The 22250-nt window shown below is 36.8% G+C and overlaps 1 protein-coding gene across 9 annotated transcripts in view; it reads right to left on the bottom strand.

The window, feature by feature from the left end:
- The window catches only part of PMS1 (PMS1 homolog 1, mismatch repair system component), an 86521-nt gene that overhangs the window by 28113 nt on the left and 36158 nt on the right, over positions 1-22250 (bottom strand). For 8 of the 9 annotated variants that reach the window (XM_046018881.1, XM_046018888.1, XM_046018890.1 and 5 more), the window contains one exon: positions 1529-1645. The exons of the other annotated variant lie outside the window; for it this stretch is intronic. In XM_046018881.1, coding sequence (XP_045874837.1) covers positions 1529-1645 — 117 coding nt within the window. The remainder of the gene's footprint in view (positions 1-1528; positions 1646-22250) is intronic. 9 annotated transcript variants of the gene reach the window in all.

The following is a 22250-nucleotide window of genomic DNA, read 5'->3' as shown; positions in this document are numbered from 1 at the left end:
AGAAAAGATCCCAAGAACGTTCAGAAAGAAAAACACAGAAATAAAGAACTAGAATGCATTCATCTTCCCATCAGCAACAATGGATGGTCAAAGGTACTCAATGCCTTCGAAGTTCTGAAAAATTATCTTCAATCTAGAATTCGAGATCTACCAGACTAGAGAGAAAGTCAACAAGGGAAAGTACAAAATAAAGTCATTCTCATACATAAAATTTACCTCTCATGTTTCCTTTCTGTGGTAGTTAACTAAAGATGTATATGAGAAAAATGAGAACGAATACTTCTCAGGAAGACATGGGATATATGTAATAATGTAAACAACTAGTATTCCTTTGAAAAAAAATTCCAGGATGGGAGCTGTACAAAACCCCTGGCATGTAATCAGTTCAATTAAGAAATTAGGTTCTGAATCTAATGCTTTTAAAAAATGGAATAGAATAAATTACTAGCTATAGCTACCAGAATAAGGAAATGAGCTGAATTTAATTGTCGACATGATGAAGAACATTTCTTCACTTAAGAAAGGGAAAAAACAAACGAACAAACAAACAAAACCCAAATCTTGGAAAGCCCAGAAAAAGCAAACACTATATAAGATGGTTCATATATAAAGCAAATTTTGAGCAAGTGACAGGAGAACAAGAAAGGAGATTCCATTTAATTGCAACAATAGAAATAGTCTCATTTGTATAAAATGAACACATAACATGGATTCTTAGGAAATTCTGAAATTTATTCGTAGACATGCAGTATTCTCCAAATAAATTTTCAACTTTTGCTGTCAATGTTCAAACAAAAGATGGAGAAAATTGGCTGCAAAAGAAAACAAGTCATTAAGCTTGAGAATATAAAAGTAGGGCTGACATGATAGAAAAATAAGACTGGGAGTGTTCTTAATTCATAACCTCACCTAGGATTACAGGAATTCAAGAAGCACTGTCTGAAGCTGAGAGATCAAGAAAAGGAAGCTGGAGTACATATTTAGAATTGCGAAGGGAAAACAAAGGTTAGAGAGCTCAACTCTTCTTTTTAACATTTTTTTAAAAAGGTTTGTGTATTTGAGCGAGAGCGAGCGAGACTGAGGGGAGGAGCAGAGGGAAGGGAGAGAATCTCAAGCAGACCCCCTGCTAAGTGCAGAGTCCAGTGTGGGGCTCAATCTCATGACCCTGAGATCACGACCTGAGCTGAAATTAAGAGTTGGATGCTTAACTGACTGAGACACCCAGATGCCCCAACTCTTCTTCTTTCACAGCAAAAAGTAAATGGATAACATCCTTTACTGAAAAGCATTATTAAGAAAAAAAATGTAACCACAATGTTGAAATAAAAAAAAAAAAAAAAAAACAGGAAGTAGGGCTAGCAAGAGAGGGTTAATAGAAGTTGTAAATGTATTTTCTTTTTTTACCCTATACATATATCTAATTAAAATGTTATAAGAAAAACTTCTTGCCAACCCAAACCCCAAAAGAAAAATAATTTGACAGTTTCAGTGGTAAACCAGAATTATTTAAGAACATTTTGTGGTATACCTGAGATTCTTCACAGTGGTACTGAAAGGATTCCATATTGCCCATAACGCCAGTCCCCAGAACAGACATGAGAGCCATCTTATGATCAGATACTCTATTTTTCTGCCAAATAATTGCCTAGGGACAAAGAGACACAGACAATTTTTAACACAATTTAGATTTACTAAACTCAAATGCTTACCTCATTTATTTCCGCATTTAGCATTCATCCCCAGCTTATAATTTCAGTATCATTTAGAAGAGATGCATGGGCTATAAAGTCAGAACTCTGGTTGTGAATTTTAGTAACTTATATGTTATGGTATAAAATCTATTTAACTTTCCCTAACCTCAGTTTTCTCCTCTCTACAAAATGACTAAGACTATTTATCTCCCAGAGTTGATGAAAGATGAAAATAAACAAGGTAGGCAAGCACACAGGACAGTGCCCAATTCTAACCTTTAGAGTATATACTTTAAAGTACATTTAAATTAAGTTCTTATTCTCAGCAAGGTATTACTATTTTATTGAGGATGGAAAACTAAGCTGCAAGAATTCCGTAAAGAGTCTAAATGGTATAAAAACTTGAGATAATGCATGCTCTTTAAAATTATCTTTGCAATTACCTTGTACATACAGACCACTTTAAAAAGCTAACTGAATCTCATAGACATAAAAAGCTGAATAATGAGCTTGGATTTTCTCACTGGAAATATGTAGTAGGGTAGTTTAAGAGAATCATGGTCTAGAGAGACTGGACCCAAGTTTGTGAAGTGCACCATCAGATATAACATATTGTAATTTGTTCAGTTAACAAGATCCAGTTATAGTAAATCTCTTGAGAAACCATCAATACAGGCATAATTTGTTCATTAACAAACATTCACCTGGCACCTCCCAAATCCTGACAAAAATGTGTAAAGGACCTAGGAGAAAACATCAACATTCAAAGGACTTGAGGAAGAAGAGACTGAGAAGGAGTAGTGTCGACACGGAGGGAGGTCGAGCTATAGGACAGTACGGTACACAGAACAAGATAATTTTTTAAGAAGCAGTCACAGAAGACCAATGTCAAGAGACAAAGATATGAACGGAGTCGTGGCTACAGGATTTAACCATCAGAAGAGTGTGGCAGTTCTAGGGAAGGAGCATAAACGAAGCCAAATCTCAAAGACATATACTGATTATGGGGAGAACGTAAAAAATGTGAACCTAGGGGCACCTGGGTGGCTAAGTGGGTTAAGCCTCTGCCTTTGGCTCAGGTCATGATCCCAGGGTCCAGGGATAGAGCCCTACATCTGGCGCTCTGTCCAGCAGGGAGCTTGCTTCCCTCTCTCTCTCTGCCTGCCTCTCTGCCTACTTGTGATCTGTCAAAGAAATAAATTTTTTAAAAAAATGTGAAACTAGACAGCATTTCAGAAAGTTTCACTGTAAACTGAAAGCAGACAGAGCAGTAACTAGAGGCAGGTGTGGATCAAGGGTGGGTCTTAACTTGACACCCCCGAACTGGAAGCAGTAAAGAAAGAATGGGTGTACAAACAAGTAGGTTTGTAGATTCAATGGGTAGAGGTTAAGAAGTTCCTTTATTTTTCCCCTGTAATGTAGAAAAGTTATATTTGTTGTGAGTGAAAAAACTGTGATTTAAATATTTGATTGCAAAGGGGAGAGAGTGAGAGAGAAACAGTGAGACTCTGATTAGACCAAACTAGATCAAAGGATTCTGACCAAATGAGCTCCTTAATATGAACAGAAACCTACAAAGGCAGTTTGAAGTACTAAGAATATTATATATAATAAAATGAAAAGTGAAGTAAATGGATTCAGTGTTGCCCTCTAACTGGCATGCTGGGGGATAGCAGTGAAGGGAAGTGCCCCTCTGGACATGGCATTAGCACTGACCCTGCATGTTGATGTGTGAAGATTTTTAGAATCTTAAAGACAAACCTGCTTAGGAAAACAGAGGTAGTGTAACAACTACTCAACTACTCAAGAATAAATAACCTGAAATTCAGTGTAACAGGAAACCTTTTACCCATTTCCAGAGTTTTATTAATACTAATCACATAGGAGTTACGATTTATGAAGAACTTACTTGGCACTACTATTCTAGAAACCACTGTTAATTTTCACAACTTTTTCACGTAGGTATTACTGCCTCATTGTGCAGAGGAAGGCAATGAACCTCAGACTGACTGATTTATCCAAAGAAACTTAGACAGTAGGTAATGTAGCCATAATTTATACCCCATCCTTTTGGCTCCAAACTTACTATTTTTACTCTGCTAACATCTCTCCCCTCTCTAGTCAAAGACCGTAATAAGTCCGAGCCAACATCAGAGAGCCAACATTTGAGAACTTGGAATTCTCAAAGACAAATGCATTTTCATGTATGATTACCCTCCACAGCCATGTGATATACTCTCTACTCTCCAATTAACTCAAGGGTATTAATGTATTCTCAAACCAAAATTATTTTTGATCTATTCACTTAAAAATAAATAAATAAATGGGGTCCCCAAATCAAAGAAACCACACCAGAATAATGGAAGTCCAAAAAGAGTGGGAGCTACGATCCCAGCATTCTAAAATCAGAATTTTGAATGCAGCTGTCAGTACTAAACTTAATCTTATAATACAGATCCTTATACCTAAGAATTTCTAAATTTCCAGTTATTTTCATTCATTAATATTCATAGAAATACAGATGTGCAGTAATTAGGCCCAAAGTGCACAGCAAAATGACAGAATTAGGAAAATAATTCAGGTATTGCACCATCTTAAATTTCACCTTTCCACTATTATGTATTGCTTTCAAAGTGATCTTAATTAGAAAAAAATAAAGTACATGAAGAAATCAAAGTATAAAAATAAATTATAATCAATTAAAAAACTGAGTAGAGGTTCAATGTGTGTATTTCTTTTTTTTTTTTTTTGGAAGATTGATTTATTTATTAAAGACAGGCACTATGGAGAATAAGCGGGAGGAGAGGCAGAAGGAGGGAGAATCCCAAGCAGACTCCATGCTGAGCACAGAGCCCAACACGGGCCTCCATCTCATGACCCTGAGGTCATGACCTGAGCCAAAACCAAGAACTGAATGCTTAATCGACTATGCCATCCAGGTGTCCCCAATGTGTATTTCTAAACAAAAATTATGTCTTGGTAACTACATTTATACTTACAGGACAATATACTAGACTATTTAAAATTGCAACTGCTTCAGGAAATATGGGATGTAGAGTCACAAATATATTTTTAATCTTCAATTTTATCACATATAATCTATAAATACTTTGGCTAAATAAAATTTTTGGAGGTGCTCATTTTGAAATTTTTTTGAAGATTTATTTATTCATTTTGAGAGAGAGAGAGAGAGAAAGAGAGCACATGGGGGTGGGTCATGGAGAGAGACTCTTAAGCCGACTGCGCTGAGGCCAGGGGGTCAGACGGAGTGCTCAATCCCATGACCCTAAGATCACAATCCAAGCTGACACCAAGAGCTGGAGGCTTAACTGACTGCACCACCCAGGTATCCCACTCATTTTGAACTTATTCAGCAAATATTTGTTGAGCATCTACTTCACACCAGATTCCATGCTCAAAGCTGGGAAATTAAAGATAAAAGGAGAAGAACTGACTCTCAAGGAGCTAAAAATAGAAAAGGAAAATAAGATAGTAAATTAATTATAATGCATTATAAAAACTGCTATTACAAAACACAGCAGACGCACTGTAGTAGAAACCTAAGTCTACTTCACAGAGCAACTGTAGGTGCAGAGAAACCTGAAAGGAGTCTGTCACCCACGACTCATGGGATAGGCACTGCTGACAGACAGAAGGGCACAGGCAAAGGCACGGAAGCGCAGAGAATACGGGCTGCTGGAGATGACGCCGGACAGACAGGAGCAAGATCATGAGCGACCGATCATATCACGCAAAGAAGTTTAGTTTATCTTATACGCAATGCAGAGTCACTGGAGAAAGACATCTAACTGGGAAAATGCTTGATCAGATATGGATGTTAGAAAGAGATCTCTGGACTTGAAGGACCTTATGTTAAGTGAGAGAAGTCAGATACAGAAAGACAAGTACTGTATGATATTGTTCATATGTGGAATCTAAAACCAAACTCGAAGAAACCAGAGAATAAAATGATAGTTACAAGGGAATAGAAGGTGGGGAGATAGAACAGATGTTGTTTAAAGGTACAAACTTGGAACAAGTAGTAATTAAGTCTAGAGATCTAATGCACAATATAGCAAATATTAACAACAGTACCGTATAATAATCGTCAAACTTGCTAAAAGACTGAACCCTAATTATCCCAACCACTAAAAATAAATGATAACTATGTAATATGATAGAGATGCTAATTATTGCTACGATGGCAATCATATTACAATATATAAATGTATCAAATTAACATGCTATATACCTTAAATTTATATAATGTTGTATTGTCAACTATATTTCTATAAAAAAGATCTTTTGTAAGAACGATTTAGTGAGAACTGAAACTAAAGCAATATGAGTTTTTAAAAATGTGATTGAATTTATCCAGCACAGAGGTTCTCACTTTTCCTGAGGACATGCTAAAATGAATGAGTTCACATTCACAAAACATTTCAATAGGCATTGAAGATTGTGTATAATTCCTGGCACACTAGTTATGATGCTACCACTTTCTCTTACACTTACAAAAAAACAAAGTGAAATGCAAGCCAGTCAGTGTGACAATTACAGGATTATTCTTCTAATTTTTGTTTTAAGGTAGAACATTTGCATACATTGGTACTTTACTAATATTAATACTATGGCTGAGGGGTGCTTGGGTGGGTGGCCTAGTCGGTTGTCTGACTCTTGGTTTTGGCTCAGGTCATGATCTCAGGGTCATAAGACTGAGCCCCCACGTTGCGCTCTGTGCTCAGCATGGAGTGTCTGCTTAACACTCTCTCTCCTGTCCCTCCCCACCATCAAATACATACATACATACATACATACATACATACATACATACATCCTGTGGCTGAGAATCACTGGACTAGGTGACAGAACTAAGCATATTGCTAAGAGGGAAAGAGGGCAAGTGATCAACTAACGAATATGAAACAGACTTGATGTGACTTGGTGATGGCAAGTAGAGAGGAAGAAAAGAAAAATCGGGAATGTGACTGAGTCCCTCGTATCAAGAACAGTGTCAGGTATCCAAAAGGGCACAATAAACAATTTTCTGAAGGAATGAACATTTGTAGAATACATTTTTCTAGAGAAAAGTAACCCCAGTGGAGTTGAAAACTACCTCTTTATTTTTAAAAAATTAAGACTGCTGGTTGTCATACCACTACATGGGTTAGAAATTATAATCTTTTTCTACTCCTTTACTTTAGGAAATCCAAAGTAGCCTTCATTTTTCTTTCATTTCTTAAATATTACAGTCTTACTGAGATATTAATTCATAAACCACACAATTTGTCCATTTAAAGTATGTAAGTCAATGTTGTTTAGTATATTCACAGGATGATGCAACCATTAAAACCAGTTATAAAATCATTTTATCATTCTAAAGAGAAACCCTGTACCTGTTAGCAATCACTCTCCATTCCCTGCCACCTTCATCTGAGGCAATCACTAATTTACTTTCTGTCTATAAATTTGCCTACTTTAGGTATTTCATATAAATGGAATTATACAATACATAGTCTTTTGTGAGTGGCTTCTTTCACCTTATAACGTTTTTAAGGCTCATCCGTGTTGTACCAGTACCTCGTTCCTTTTTAATGGCTAAGTAATATTCCATTGTATGGATACAGTTTTGAATTATCCTTTCATTGGATGATGTACATTTGGGTTATTTCCACTTTTTGGCTATTATGAGTGATGCTACTATCAACATTCATATGCAAGTTTGTGTGTGCAATATGTTTCCACTTCTCTTGCTTAATATTATTATTAATATTATTTAATAGTAATATTACTGCTGGGTAATATGGTAATTTTTTTTTTTTGAGAAACTGTCAGACTGTAATCTTTGCATTTCTTAATGTGTATGTTTGTATGTTTGTGCATATGAGTGTAAAAAGACAAAGAAGTGCTGGCTTCTGATATTATAGCTATTATTTTAAGCCAGCTAGTAGTCGGTGTTTTAAGGAACAATATTCAAAATAACACCAAGCAGGTAAGGTTCTGAACAATCTGCTGTTTGGGAAGTATCCTTGTTTCATACTTACCATATCACAACTTCCTTTAAACAAGGACAAGCTGAGTAATAACAATTTATTCATGAAAAGTTTATCTCTCTAAAGCTATGCTACATCTCTGATACATACATGTAAATATATTTAAAGTAAGTAGTCAAGAAAACTAATGTTTTAAAATTCCAAGATTTCTTGCGCTGATACAGATATAAAGCCTGGGTTAGTTCTAATGTAAACATCATATTATTTTAGTTTGTATTAGAGTGCTGCCTCAGGTGCTGCCTAAATATATAAATCTTAGCTGCTGATTAATGCAAAAATGTTGTTTCACTGCCTGATGTGCTGAGTAGCTAGTGCACAGAATTGTAAAAAGATCACTTGAAGAAATGGGTTAGTTCTAAAAAAGCTGTCAATCATGAGAATCATGATTAATTAAATGTAGAATTTCATTTTTAACTAAATACTGCTAGTAGTTCTAGAACATTATTCAAAGTAGACAATTACTGCATCAGGTCAAGGTGGGTAATTTAGGAGCATTTTCTAAATTAGTTACAGTTGGGACAGCAATAAATGATTACAGAGGTCTGCCAGAAAGTTAAATCTTTGCTATTGCTCAGGCAACTAAAATTCATTTTCAAAGCAGCACTCATTATTTAAAAATGGATTAAAATTTTTAAAAATATGGTAATTAAAAATTAAGGATCTTTATCTTTTAAAAAACTGAAAATTTTTAAATACCATATTTACTACAGCAAATAGTTTTTAGCGCTTTTTCTACCATTTCATCAATTCTATATTATTTTCTAAAACAGAGATTTTCTTTCCACTTCCTAAAGTTTTGCATATATTTTGCCCTAAGGCAGAAAGCTTAACTTGCTAAAAATACATGCACATACTCCCATATGTTTTCTATCTAGGTCACACAAAGTTGGAGCATCTGGATGTGCCAAGTACGAATCTGACTCTGGTCAGTATGATGACAGTGCAAAAACACCTCAATAAAAAATATATTATTACATGCACACCAAGTAATTGATTGACATTGGCCAAATATATCTTGCCACTCTTCTACTTCATCAACATATACTACTTGAAGGAAATGATTAGATGAGAATACTCAGTATTAAATTAATAAGCCTCAATTGTGAAGGCAATTTGTGATAGCAGGAAAGAGGATGTTGCAAACAGATGATATATAATTAACTAAAAAGTGCAGTGCTACTAAGACTGCCTGAACAAAGGTGACTCCAATCAAACTTTTCATACTAATTATATGCAGATATACTAATAAGTTCACATCTGAATTTCTTTAAAAAAGCTTTAACTACTTCCTTTACAATATCATTACTATTATTAAAAGAATATCACATTCTATTAACATAAGCATTCATATGATTATGAACTGGTCTTGGGTGGCCACAAGGTTAAGTAGATCTCTGCACCCACTCCCGAATTTTAAATGTCTATATAAATAAGGCCTTAACTGGGTTGTCTCACACAATGTCCAGATGGTCTCAACAACGCTAGAGCTCTACTCCCTGAAGGCTATGCCCTTGGAACAGCTCCCACTGAGGGAATGGCAGGCAGAGCGGGCACTGGGGAAGAAGGGGTAGGAATGGGAAGGGCGCACTGAGGAGCTACCAATTGCCCAGGGTTCAGTTCAATGGTCAACTGGTGGTCATATCCTCTTGACTACCCCTGCAACATAAAACTACTCATTTTATTTCCTTTGGCCACATGGCAAGAAATCCACACTCCCATATAAAGTATACAAGATCCTTTAGAATCTAGACCCAAGCACCTTTCCAGCCTCATTTCCTACTTTCTACACAGCTTTCTCTGAGCTCTGAGGAGTCTTTGGCTTTGCATGTGATTTCAAATGCCTGTGCTCACCTAGTCTTTCTCAAAAACCAGTTCTAAGGCTACCTCCTCTGAAATTACTTTTTGAACCTGAGAAGCATTTATTACCTCCAGATTAATGTCCCAATACTGTTTACAGGAAACCCTTCCGATCAGCCTTTCTGACAAGCTCTTTCATCTTGGAACTCTGTGGCAACCATACTTCCACCCATATTTAACTTCACCGAACAGGTTAGGTGCAAATCAAGCTGCTATTGCTTACAACAATACCTCATTTCAGCTTTTCCTCTTTATTCTCACTGAATAGAATACCTTAACTATTAATTTTGTTTTTCATGAGATTTTTATTTTCCAAACTTGTTCATACTTCTTTTTTTTTTTTTTTTTTTTTTTTTTTTTTTTTTTTTTTAAAGATTTTATTTATTTATTTGACAGAGAGAGATCACAAGTAGACAGAGAGGCAGGCAGAGAGAGAGGAGGAAGCAGGCTCCCCGCGGAGCAGAGAGCCCGATGCGGGGCTCGATCCCAGGACCCCGAGATCACGACCCGAGCCGAAGGCAGCGGCTTAATCCACTGAGCCACCCAGGCGCCCCCAAACTTGTTCATACTTCTAAATGAAGCTACTTCAACCATCTCTTCTAAAATCCAACTCCATCCTCCACACAGTTCTCTAGTTGGTTCTCTTTTCAGATCAAGACCAATAATGGATAGAAAATCCAGACAGAAGATTAATAAGGAAATAGAGGACTTGAACAACACTACAGACCAAACAGACCTAGAAGATATATACAGAACAATCTACCCAACAGCAGCAGAACACATATTCTTCTCAAACTCACAGATCTTTCTCCAGTATAGAAAAAGTGTTAAGACAAAACAAGTCTTAACAAATTTAAGCAGAATGAAACATACTGAATTTTTTCTGACTGCAATGGAATGAAACTAGAAATTAATAGGAAGAAAAGTGGAAAATTCACAGTACGTAGAAATTAAATAACACACTCTTGATCAACTACTGAATCAAGAAACAAAAAGAATATTAGAAAATACCTTGAGATAAATGAAAACACAACATACCAAAACTTATGGGATGCAGTAGAAGTAGGACAGTTTATCTATAGCAATAATGCCTACATTAAAAAAGAAAGATGTTAAGCAAACAACCCAACTATATACCTGAAGGAGCCAGAAAAACAACAAATTAAGATTAAAATTAGTAGAAGGAAGGAAATAAAGATTACAGCAAAGCAAAGATAAATGAAACAGAAAAGAGAAAAACAGGAAAAAAAAAACCCCTAAGACTTGGTTTTTTCAAAACAAAAAAACTGGCAAACCTTTAGCTAGAATAATGAAAAAAAAAAAAAACCCAAATAAAAAATGAAGTGATATTACCGCTAATCCCACAGAAGTAAAAAGAATCATGAAAGACTACATGAACAATTATATGCGAAAAAAACAGGATAATTGAAGGCTCAATTCCTAGAAACATACAACCTACCAAAACTCAATCATGAAGAAAGGAAAAGTCTGAACAGAATTACAACTAGTATAGAGATTGAATCAATAATCAAAAACCCTTCAACAAAAAATGCCGAGGACCAGATGGCTCACTGGAGAATTCTACCAAACATTTACTTAAGAATTTACACTGATCCTTCCCAAACTCTTCTAAAAAACTGAAAGAAGAAATACTTCAAAACTCATTTTATCAGGCTAGCATTACCCTGATACCAAAGCCAGACAAGAACATGGGAGGAAAGAAAGCTACAGGCCAAATCCCTGATGCATATTAGATACAAAAATCCTCAGGAGAACTCTAGAAACTGAATGCAACAATGCATTAAACAGATCATAAACCAATGGGATGTATCTCTAGGGTGCAAGGATGGTTCAACATTTGCATTTCAATTAATGTGATACACTATATTAACAAAATAAAGGATAAAAGTCACATGATTGTCTCAATGGGTACAGAAAAAGCATCTGATGAAACTTAATACCCTTTTATGATTAAAAACTCAATAAACTATGAATAGAAAGAAAATAACGTAATAAGAAGCCATCTTTTTGGCTTTTATCTCACTGCAACCATCAAACTCAATGGTAAAAAAACTGTAAAACTTTTTTTTAAGATCAAGAACAAGACATGGATGCCTATTCTTGCCACTTCTATTCATCATAAAACTGAAAGTCCTAGCTTAAGCAGTTAGGCAAGAGAAAGAAATAAAAGGCATCCGAATCAGAAAGGAAGAAGTAAAACTGTCCCTGTTTCTGGATGACTTGATCCTTCATATAGAAAACCCTGAAGACTCCATCAAAAACTGTTAGAACTCAGAAATTCAGTAAAGTTGCGGTATACAAAATCAAGATACAAAAAATAGTTATGTTTCTATACACTAACAATGAGCTATCGGAAAAAAAAATAGAAAAACAATCCCATTTACAATAGCACTAAAAAACAATAAAATACTTAGCAATAAATTTAACTAAAGAGGTGAAAGACTTGTACACTAAAAACTAGGGAACACTGATGAAAGAAATCAAAGATGACAAATGGGAAGGCAATCTGTGTTCATAGATCAGAAGATTTAATATTGTTAAGATGCCCATAAAACCCAAAGCAATCTACAAATGCAATTCCTACCAAACACCCTAATGACATTCTTTACAGAAACAGAAAAACACAATTCTAAAACTCATGGATCCACAAAGGACTACAAAAAGCCAAATCAATCCAGAGATAAAGAACAAAACTGGAGGCATCACACCTCCTAGTTTCAAAATACATTACAAACCTACAGTAAACAAAAACAGTATGGTACTGGCATAAAGATATAAAGGCCAACGGAAAAGAATAGAAAGTCCAAAAATAAATCCATGTATACATGGTCAACTAATGTCTGACAATGGTGTCAAGAATACACAATGGGGAAAGGAGAGTCTGCAACGAAGAGCGCTGGGAAAATGATATCCATATACAAAAGAATGAAATTGGACCCTTATCTTACATCATACACAGACATCAATTTAAAAGGGATTAAAGATTTAAATATAAGATCTAAAATTGTAAAACTCCTAAAAGAGAAGACAAAATATTCCTGACACTGATCTTGGCAATGATTTCTTTGATATTACACCAAAAGCATAGGCAACAAAAGAAAAACAGACAAAGGGACTACAACAAACTAAAATGCTTCTGTACAGCTAAGGACGCTATCAACAGAATGAAAAGGCAACCCATGGGATGGCAGAAAACAAGTACAAAGCATTCATCTGACGGTTAATTTCAAGGTATACAGGCATTCCTAAAACTCACTATTAGAAACACTAGTAACACAAATAAAAAATGGGCTAAGAGCTTGATAGACATTTCTCCAAAGAAGAAAATACAAATGGCAAACAGGTAAGTGAAAAAAACGCTCAGTTTCACTAATCATCAGGTAAACGATATCAAAACCACACTGAAGTACCAGCTCGCATTTATCAGGATGGCTATTATCAAAAAAAGAAAAGACAGATATGGGGAAGATGTGGAGAAATTGGAATGCAAATACTATAGAAACAGTACGGCGACACCTCAAAATATTAAAAATAGAGCTACTATATAATCTAGCAATCCAATCTCATGCCAGACTATTTAGTCAAAGGAACTGAAAGGAGGCTCTGAAAGAGATACTAATATTAGCACTCCCACGTTCACTGCAGCACTATTTACAATAGCCAAGACGTGGAAACAACGAAATGTCCATTGATGGATCAATGGTCAAAGAAACTGTAGTATATACATTTGACAGACTATGATTCGGCCTTAAAAAGAAATTCTCCAACATATGACAACATGGATGAGTCTTAAGGATATTACGCCAAGTGAAATAAGCCAGTCACAGAAAGACAAATACTACACGATTTCATTTATGGGAGGTATTTAAAATCGTTAAATTCAAAGAATCAAAAATTGGAGTGGCAGTTATCAAGAGGATGGGGGAGGGGGAAATAGGGAGTTACTAATGAATGGGCATCAAATTTCAGTTAAGCACAACGAAGATGTCTAGAGATCTGCTGTGTAACATCGCACCACTAGTCAACAATACTGCACTGTACACTCAAAATTTTAAGGCAGCTCTCATGTTAAGTGTTCTCAACAAAATAATGGTTAGAAAGGAAGAGAAAAAGATCATATCTTCGGAGTCTGACCTTCCAACACTCCCATCAGCTAGCTCCCTGGTATTTCCCAATGGTATTTCTCTTTCCATGCATTCTGTATTATTCAGATAGACGTCCCAATAATAACATCATTTTTCCAATTTTGTGCCTGCTTTTAAAAAACAAACAGTAAGTTTTAAGGCTAACAAGTAATATCCAGCCTAGACATTTTTCTTTCTTGACTTTTCTTTTCTTTTCTTTCTTTCTTTTCTTTCTTGACTAGCTAACAAAACTAAAAAAAAGCTAAAAAAAAAGCTTTTCTTTCTTGACTAGCTAACAAAACCTCTACGATAAGGTAACAATAACTTCACTTTAAAACTTCCCTTTTTGTTTGACTATATTAGCTTTTTAGAGTGAAATCAAAATTATGTCAGAATAATACACATGAAGGTAACTACATTTTATTAAAAGCGAAAGTCAGGGGGCGCCTGGGTAGCTCAGTCAGTTAAGTGTCTGCCTTCGGCTTAGGTCATGATGATCCCAGGCTCCTGGGACGGAGCCCTACAATCAGGCTCCCCCTGCTCAGTGGAGAGTCTGCTTCTCCCTTTCCCTCTGCCTGCATGCCCTTCCCCCTGCTTGTGCTCTCTTCTGTCAAATAAATAAATAAGATCTTTAAAAAAATAAACAAAACTGCAAGTCAGATGCATCCATCCAGGGATAAAAAAGGGGTGGTGCCTTACCATTTTCCTAGGCACATAAATTAAATAAATCAGACATTCTCAAACATTTTCTCTTCATTTTCCATATGCAGTCAGCCAACCAGTCTCATTGATTCCTCCTCAAAATAGCTATCACAGACACCCTTTGCTTCCTATGTCCAATATATTTATCCTAATTCAGACCCACAGTGCCTGGATTTCTGTTACAGCTTAAAGCTTTAACACTCATTGCTTAAAGCCTCCTGTAATCTTCCCTGCACACTACTGCCAGAGTCAACACCTTGACCAAGTCAGTTCTCCACTCCTGATCTTCTGTTAAAAAAAAAAGCAAAAAAGATTCAGCTTGGCAACAAGACCCTTTATAATCTAGCCTCAAACTGTCTTCCTCTATTCCTTTATACAAAATACCTGACTCACCTAAATCGACTTAATTGCCTCTAAATGTGCTCTACACTTACCTGCCTATACCTTTTATGTTCACACTATTTCTCTACCTAGAATGACCATGATCCTTTTATCTACATTAACAAATTCTATAATATATTAGCAAATACTGTAACAGAATATCCTTATGACTCACCTACCCTGGAGAGGGGGGGTGTCTTTGATGATATCGTTTTTCCAGGTTCTGAGTCTACGCCACTGAATCAATAACACTTACCTTTGCCTAGTGACCAAAGTCAGCTCTCCCCCTTTGGAGACCTTCTAGAAATATCCAGAAGGAAAACGAAGTGTCTCAGGTCTAAGAGCTGGTATTTGTTATTATGCCACTTCTCTATTCCAGTTGCTGTCTTTAACCCTTGGTGACTGTATCTGCCAATATCTTAAGCGCTTAAATACCTATGTTCGCAAGCTGGAAGGCACTAGGGCTGCGCGTGTGATGGCGCACTCCCATCCTTCGTGCTCGGAACACTTGATTACATTCATACACCACATGTTCTTTGAGCACCTGTACAAAAGACTACTGCAGGCTCTAGGAAGACAGTAACAACAACAGTAAAACACCTTGACCCTCATGGAAATTATATTCTACAAAAGAGGAAGGCAGTCCTCCTCTCTCTCTGCCTGCCTCTCTGCCTACTTGTGATCTCTCTCTCTCTCTGTCAAATAAATGAATAAAATCTTAAAAAAAAAAAAGAGGAAGGCAGTAAATCAAGATAAGTAATATAATATATAACAGATGGTCATGAGTTTTAAGAAGAAAACTAGAGCAGGAAAATGTGTGTGGGGTAAGGGAAATGGATGCAATTTTAGGGTGGCTAAAGAAAGCCTGAGAAGTTTTAAAAGATGAGACTGCACCACATGAACAGAAAAGTTTCAGGCAAAGAAACTATAAATACGAAGGTCCTGGGTTGAAAGTATGACTGGGAAGGTCAAGGAAAAACAAGGAGGCTAGTTCAGCTGAAGCAAAGTGAGTGAAAGAAAGAAATAAAGGAGATTAGATACGATGATGGGTCTGATCATCTACAACAGGGATAAGCAAACTATAGCATGAGGGCTGAATCGCCTTTACATTTTTTTTTTTTTTTCAGTTTTACTGCCTATGGTCACTTTCATGCTACTTCAGCAGAGCTGAATATTTGTAAAAGACTGTATAGCCCACAAACCCCAAAATATTTATTATATGGCTTTTTTTCATAAAGAATGTTCTCTGACCCCAATATAGAATTCACAGGCCATTTATAAAGGCTTTGACGTTATTGAGATGGAAACTCATTAAAGAGGAGTTGCAAGATCTGACTTAAAATTTTACAGGGTCACTCAAGCTGTTGGGCTGGGACCAGACTGAAGACAGCAAGGAAGGAAATGCGGAGATCCAATTACGATGCTATTACAAAAAACCAAGTGAGAGCTGATGGTAGCTTGGAACATGGTGGTAGTCACAGACATTGTGCAACCTAGTTAGATTCTACATTGTTTTTTTACATATATTTTGAAGTGTAGACCTACAGAATTTACTCTGTGGCAAATGAGAATAAGTAAGATAAGGAGTGAGAAGTGACCACTGGATTTAGCAATTCGGAGGTCAACGGAAACCCTGACAAGAACAGTTCTGGGAGTGATAGAGGAAGTCTGAGAGAAAGTGGGTTCAAGAGAGAATGGGAGGACAGTAACTGGAGATAATGAATAAAGACAACTATTTCAGGAAGTTTGCCCAAGTGAAGGAACTGGCTTTTCCTGGGAACACGGGGAGTAATACATTCACAGTGATGAAGGGAAGGTGAAATCTAGGCAAACTTCTCTATGAGCACAACTGCAGATAGATGGGTGCTTTGTAGAAGTTCTCTTTTTATTGCTCCAATTTTCTCACTAAACTAGGATGCAGATCAGATGACAGTGAAGACAGAGAAGGTGTTGGCTGTCTGAGGACAGAAAAGATGAAAGAGCCATTTGGGGCCTCGCCATTCAATGCACGCTTCACAATCCACAGCAACCACATCAACTGGAGACTTGTTGGATGCAGCAGCTCAGGTTCTCTCTAACCTACTGATAAGAATCTGCTTTCTTCCAAGATCCCAAGTGATCTGCACACACACTAGTCTGTCTAAAGCACTGATATAGGAGACCAGGAGAGAAGATGCCCAAGAGAAACACAGTGTAACTACCAAGCAGCAATGAATTTAAAGTGGAACTACTTAGGATGGGTGTGTTTTCTTCCAGCACGTTCAGCTTGGTTCGGGCACCAAGAAGACAAGAAGATGGCTTTAACCAGGATTCGGTTAGTCAAGGAAGTACAGTTCAGGGAGAGAAAAGCAATGGTAATTATTGACCTTGTAATTTAAGAAGAGAAATGAAAACATCAAAGGCAAGAAACAGCTAAAAGATAGTAGGATCAATGGATCACAGGTCCAGCAGACTGAAGACTGCTGGAGGGAGTAAGCTGGAGAGACAGAGGGAGATGGTGAGACAGTGAAACACTTAACACTGAAATTATGGGGGACGTGAAGTTTAGGGCAATGACAAGGTCTATGGTAGAGTCAGTCACTGGAATTTATGGCTAAGGTAAGGTGGAGGAAAAAAAAAAATCACTGGAGAAAAAGTAAAAGATTTGAGAAGCTAGGAAGGACTGTGTGGATACTGAAACCACCAGAGTGATAATGATCGAGGAATTTAAAGACCTGAAATTCAAATCTGAATGAGATTTTGGGTTGAAGAAGAAAAGGAATGGTCTGGAAGTTGCCATGAGGTATAACGAGGTGAGGAACAGATGAGAGAAATCAGTCACCATTTGAAAGGGCTGCAGAAGATACAGTGTTCTCAGGAAAAGCCAGATTTCAGAGCAAGAACATCAAAGAAAAGGCTAAGGACACAGGGATTTTACTCATGACTAATCATGAAGTGGGTCATTTCAAGACATGGGGATGGGTGTGAGAGAGAGAGAAAGCAATGATATGTATGAGAAAAGGAGTCCAGGGCTCTGGGTGGCTCAGCTATTAAGCATCTGCCTTCAGCTCACTCAGGTCCTCATTCCAGAGTTCTGCAATTGAGCCTCATGTTAGGCTCCCTGCTTAGCGGGAGTCTGCTTCTGCCTCTGCCTCTGTCTCTCTCAATCAAACACATAATAAAATCTTAAAGAGCCCAGGGTAATAAGGATTGAATTGAGAGATTCAGGCTTTCTGGGTTAACTGACATAAATGAAAATAAAAACATGAGATTAGGTAGTAGTCCCAAAGCACTTTGTAGTTGCAAGCCTGACTTTTAAGGGAAAGGGTAGAAAGGTCTTGCCAGGATTGAGAGTTCTGGGAATCCCATCTGATACCTGCAGACAAAAGCATGGAGGAGAGAGGGATGATTGTGTTCTCACAAGTGAAGATGCACTAACGGTAACTACCATTGGACATCTCCACTTGCTCTAGGCTCTCACCTGCCTCCTATCAATAAAAACCCAAGAAGTTTTCCTCTTTGTATATTAGATACCTTCCCTCACTCATGGGAATTTTTTCAGAGATTTTGCCAAGCTGCTCTTGTCTTACCACCTGTTTTTAGTACAGAACTGAATCCCAACTATAAAGAGGAATTAAGCTTATATTCATGAAGCTCTTGGGCCTTAGGAACATTCTCTGAACGTTTTGTGACAGGCAAAGAGACATTTTATCTGTTCAGAGCAAGAGAGAACTTTTGTGTAGGAGGTCAAACCTATCTCCACACACTGATCTACCCCAGCCAAGACATTTGTTGAACATTCACACAAAGATACAGATCAAAACACATCCACCATACACAAAGACCAGTGGAACAGAGCAGAGAGCCAAGATGTGGACCCACAACTCTATGGTCAAATAATCTTTGATTGACAAAGCAGGAAAAAATATACAGTGGGAAAAAGACAGTCTCTTCAATAAATGGTGCTGGGAAAACTGGACAGCTATGTGTAGAAGAATGAAACTCGACCATTTTCTTACACCATACACAAAGATAAACTCGAAATGGAACAAAACCTCAACAGGAGGCAGGAATCTATCAAAATCCTAGAGGAGAACATAGGTAGTAACCTCTCCGACATCAGCCACAGCAACTTCTTTCGAGACATGTCTCCAAAGGCAAAGGAAACAAAAGTGAAAATGAACTTTTGGGACTTCATCAAGATCAAAAGATTCTGCACAGTAAAGGAAATAGTCAACAAAAAAAAAGAGGCAACCCATGGAATGGAAGAAGATACTCACAAATGACAGTACAGACAAAGAGATGATATCCAAGATCTAAAAAGAATTCCTCAAACTCAACACCCACAAAACAGATAATCACGTCAAAAAAATGGGCAGAAGCCATGAACAGACAGATATCAAAGAAGATATACAAATGGCTAACAGAGACATGAAAAAATGTTCATCTTCATTAGCCATCAGGGAGATTCAAATCAAAACCACACTGAGATACCACCTTACACCAGTTAGAATGGCCAAAATCAACAAGACAGTAAACAAGTGTTGGGGAAGATGTGGAGAAAGGAGAACCCTCTTAGAATCCTCTTACACTGTGGGTGGGAATACAAGTTAGTGCAACCACTTCTGAAAACAGTGTGGAGATTCCTTAAGAAATTAAAAATAGAGCTTCCCTATGACCCTGCAATTGCACCACTGGGTATTCACCCCAAAGACACAGATGTAGTGAAAAGAAGGGCCATCTGTACCCAATGTTCATAGCAGCAATGGCCACAGTCGCCAAACTGTGGAAAGAACCAAGATGCCCTTCAATGGAACAATGGATAAAGAAGATATGGTCCATATATGGAATGGAATATTATGCCTCCATCAGAAAGGATGAATACCCAACTTTTGTATTCAAGAACATTGTATTTCCAACGTGGACGGGACTGGAAGAGATTATGCTGAGTGAAATAAGTCAAGCAGAGAGAGTCAATTATCACATGGTTTCACTTACTTGTGGAGCATAAGGAATAACACAGAGGACTTTGGGAGATGGAGAAGAGAAGTGAGTTGGGGGAAATCGGGAGGGGGACACGAACCATGAGAGACTGTTGACTCTGAGAAATAAACTGAGGGTTTTGGAGGGGAGGGGTGTGGGGAAGGGGAGACCTTGGTGGTGGGTATGATGAAGGGCACGTATTGCATGGAGCACAGGGTGTGGTACATAAACCATGAATCTTGGAACACTGAAAAAAAATAAAATTAAAAAACAAACAAATAAAACCCCCCACATCTACCATGAAGTCTTCCTTGATTATTCAAGCCTGACGTAATCTTTCCCTTCTCTTACTTTTCATAGTATTTATCAGTGTCATTCAATAATCAGCAAGTTTTCATTATTCTCTTCATCTGTTTAAATGTTCATACACTTTCACATCTTCTTCACTTACACTGTAAGCTCCTATAACATAATTATTCCAGAGGCCATCACATTATTCTTCCATGTCACCTACTCAAATCTCTGTGTCTAGTAGCTGTGGAAAAGCTATAGTAACGGCGAATGAACGTTACAATAAACTCCAAGAGATCTGAACTTTAGCTCATTTTATGCTACATTAAACATTTAAGTTACTGGGCAATGCACACAAACTCTTGGGATCACATGAAGATAAAATGGAAAGGGATTAGAATAAAAAAATACTCTACTTGCTAAAAGGTTTGTGACAGAACAAAAAAAGATTTTCAGTGGTCTTTTCCAGATGTAAAGATCTAGGAATCAAGGAGGTATAAACTCTTCTTATTTTGTGACTTGATACGTGAATCGCCTCTTTAGAACTTTTAGTAATGGAAATGTGAAACTCCAATTTTTGTCAGAAAGAAATGGAAATACTCAAGACACATGTAGACCTCCTTAAAAATCAGAGTTGTAGGGGCACCTGGGTGGCTCAGTTGGTAGAACATGCAACTCCTCATCTCAGGTTTGTAAGTTTGAGCCCCACATTGTCTATACAGATTACTTAAAAAATAAAACCTAAAAAAAAATAAAAAAAATTAAAAATCAAAGGATTTTAGGGTTGAAAAGGGCCTTAGCAATCAACTTTTACAGGCCTAGACTCAGAAAAGCTAGATTTGTGCAGAATTCTCTGGATATTACTGATCAGAAATCTACTGTGTTAAAGTAGAGAAATATATTACAATAAACAGTAAATATATAAGATGCATTTGATTAGAGGATCTGTAAAGGAATAATTATATACATAGTTCCATTTAACTAAGTTAATGAAACAAAACATTAAATTGAAGGCTCTTAAAGACTATGTCCTTGTCAACTGTTTCCCCCACTGCCCCATCCATGCAGTCTATATATTTCCTGACTAATGAAGATGTGTCATTGACTTACCTGCCAGAAAAAGAAACAGACTTGAATAGTATACAGCAGTAAGAGTGAAAATATACTCTGTAAAAATGTAAGACGTCACTGGAGAATCCAAAAGGATGAATCTTCAAAAAAGGATTCATTTCATATAATATGAGGAAGGTCTGAAAGAGGCCAGAGTGTTTGACATTGGACCTTTACAAACTTATGTGATTTTTGAGTTTAGCACCATCTACTTCATTTCGCATATCACTCTGAGCTATGCACTGAGTATTAAGGGAAATATGAGTAAGATACAGCTCTTCTTCCCACAAGAGTCTACTGAGAAGGGGAAACAGGATGTAAATCACTGCCAACAAAGCAAAAATGACATAACAGAGATACGCAAATAATGTTACAGAAAAAGATGAAGAATAACTATGTCATCTTGCCGAGGATGGGGAAGAATTCAGAGATTCCTTCAATGGTATGGATAAACATCAAAATCAGAAATAAACTATAGTAAAATGTGACTTCTATACGACTATCACCTTTTCAATATAATAGTTCACAGAAATTAGGTGAAAGGTAAAAGAAATGAATATAAGGAAGAAGAAAACATGAAAACCATTTAAAAAATTTAATTAACATTAATTTGCAAGTAGCAAACACAAAACAAAACAAAAACAAAAATCCCAACCAACCAGCCAATCAAGATTGATAATCAGCTTCATGCTAACCTACCATATTTGAATGGGCCTCTACCTTTGTTCATTAAAACAAAACAAAATCCACGCAAACTTTCAAGGTTGGAACTGAAAGAATAATTTCTTCATAAGAAAAGGACATTTGAACCATACTCCTGAACTGGAATTTCCTGTTGACTATATACTGCTTCCATAACCTTGCTTGGGATGTGGGAGGGGGATAACCCTTTAACATTGGTCCAACTGTGGTCTTTTTCTTGATTCCTCATACGGCACAGCTGAAACAAAACTAAGACATTTAACAATATTTGAGGGAAAGGCTAAAAGATGCAAAAAAGAATAAAATGAACAGAGAATTACAGGCTACAACTTTTTTATCTTCAGTTTATAATCTAA

The sequence above is a fragment of the Meles meles genome, chromosome 9, assembly GCF_922984935.1.
Source record: "Meles meles chromosome 9, mMelMel3.1 paternal haplotype, whole genome shotgun sequence".
Lineage (NCBI taxonomy): Eukaryota > Metazoa > Chordata > Mammalia > Carnivora > Mustelidae > Meles > Meles meles.
The sequence above is the reverse complement of the archived record's forward strand: the minus strand, read 5'-3'. Positions and strand labels throughout refer to the sequence as shown.